Below are 292 nucleotides of genomic sequence, written 5' to 3' on the forward strand. Positions count from 1 at the left end.
GGCAATGACTGCGGACACCACCGCGGCGGCGGATCCCATCTCCTCCCCGGCCATGGCGCCTCCCGCGCCGCCTGCGCTACTGAATTGCTGCCCTCTAGCATAGCCGTCGAAGCTCTGGAGCTGATGGGTGCTGCTGATCAGCGCTTCAACCGCGTCCTCGGGACTGAAGCCCAACGCCTCCGGGTTGAGCTGCTGCTGATAGCCGGTCATCCAGTAGAAATCCTCCAGGTGCGCCTTCTGCTCGCTACCGGAGCCAGGGCTGGGCGCCGAGAAGCTTGGGGAAGGGGGAACC

General features: G+C 65.8%; 1 protein-coding gene across 1 annotated transcript; it reads right to left on the reverse strand.

Annotated features, from left to right (window-relative positions):
- Nucleotides 1-5: 5 nt before the first annotated feature.
- LOC107734654 (transcription factor Maf-like) lies at nucleotides 6-288 on the reverse strand (the record flags this gene model as incomplete). The annotated part of the gene is made up of 1 exon (XM_016546628.1): nucleotides 6-288. A coding segment is annotated over one exon (283 nt), but the record flags the coding sequence as incomplete, so codon positions are not given.
- Between the last annotated feature and the right edge of the window lie 4 nt (nucleotides 289-292).

Source organism: Sinocyclocheilus rhinocerous, unplaced genomic scaffold, assembly GCF_001515625.1.
Source record: "Sinocyclocheilus rhinocerous isolate Xijiao unplaced genomic scaffold, SAMN03320098_v1.1 C34703086, whole genome shotgun sequence".
Lineage (NCBI taxonomy): Eukaryota > Metazoa > Chordata > Actinopteri > Cypriniformes > Cyprinidae > Sinocyclocheilus > Sinocyclocheilus rhinocerous.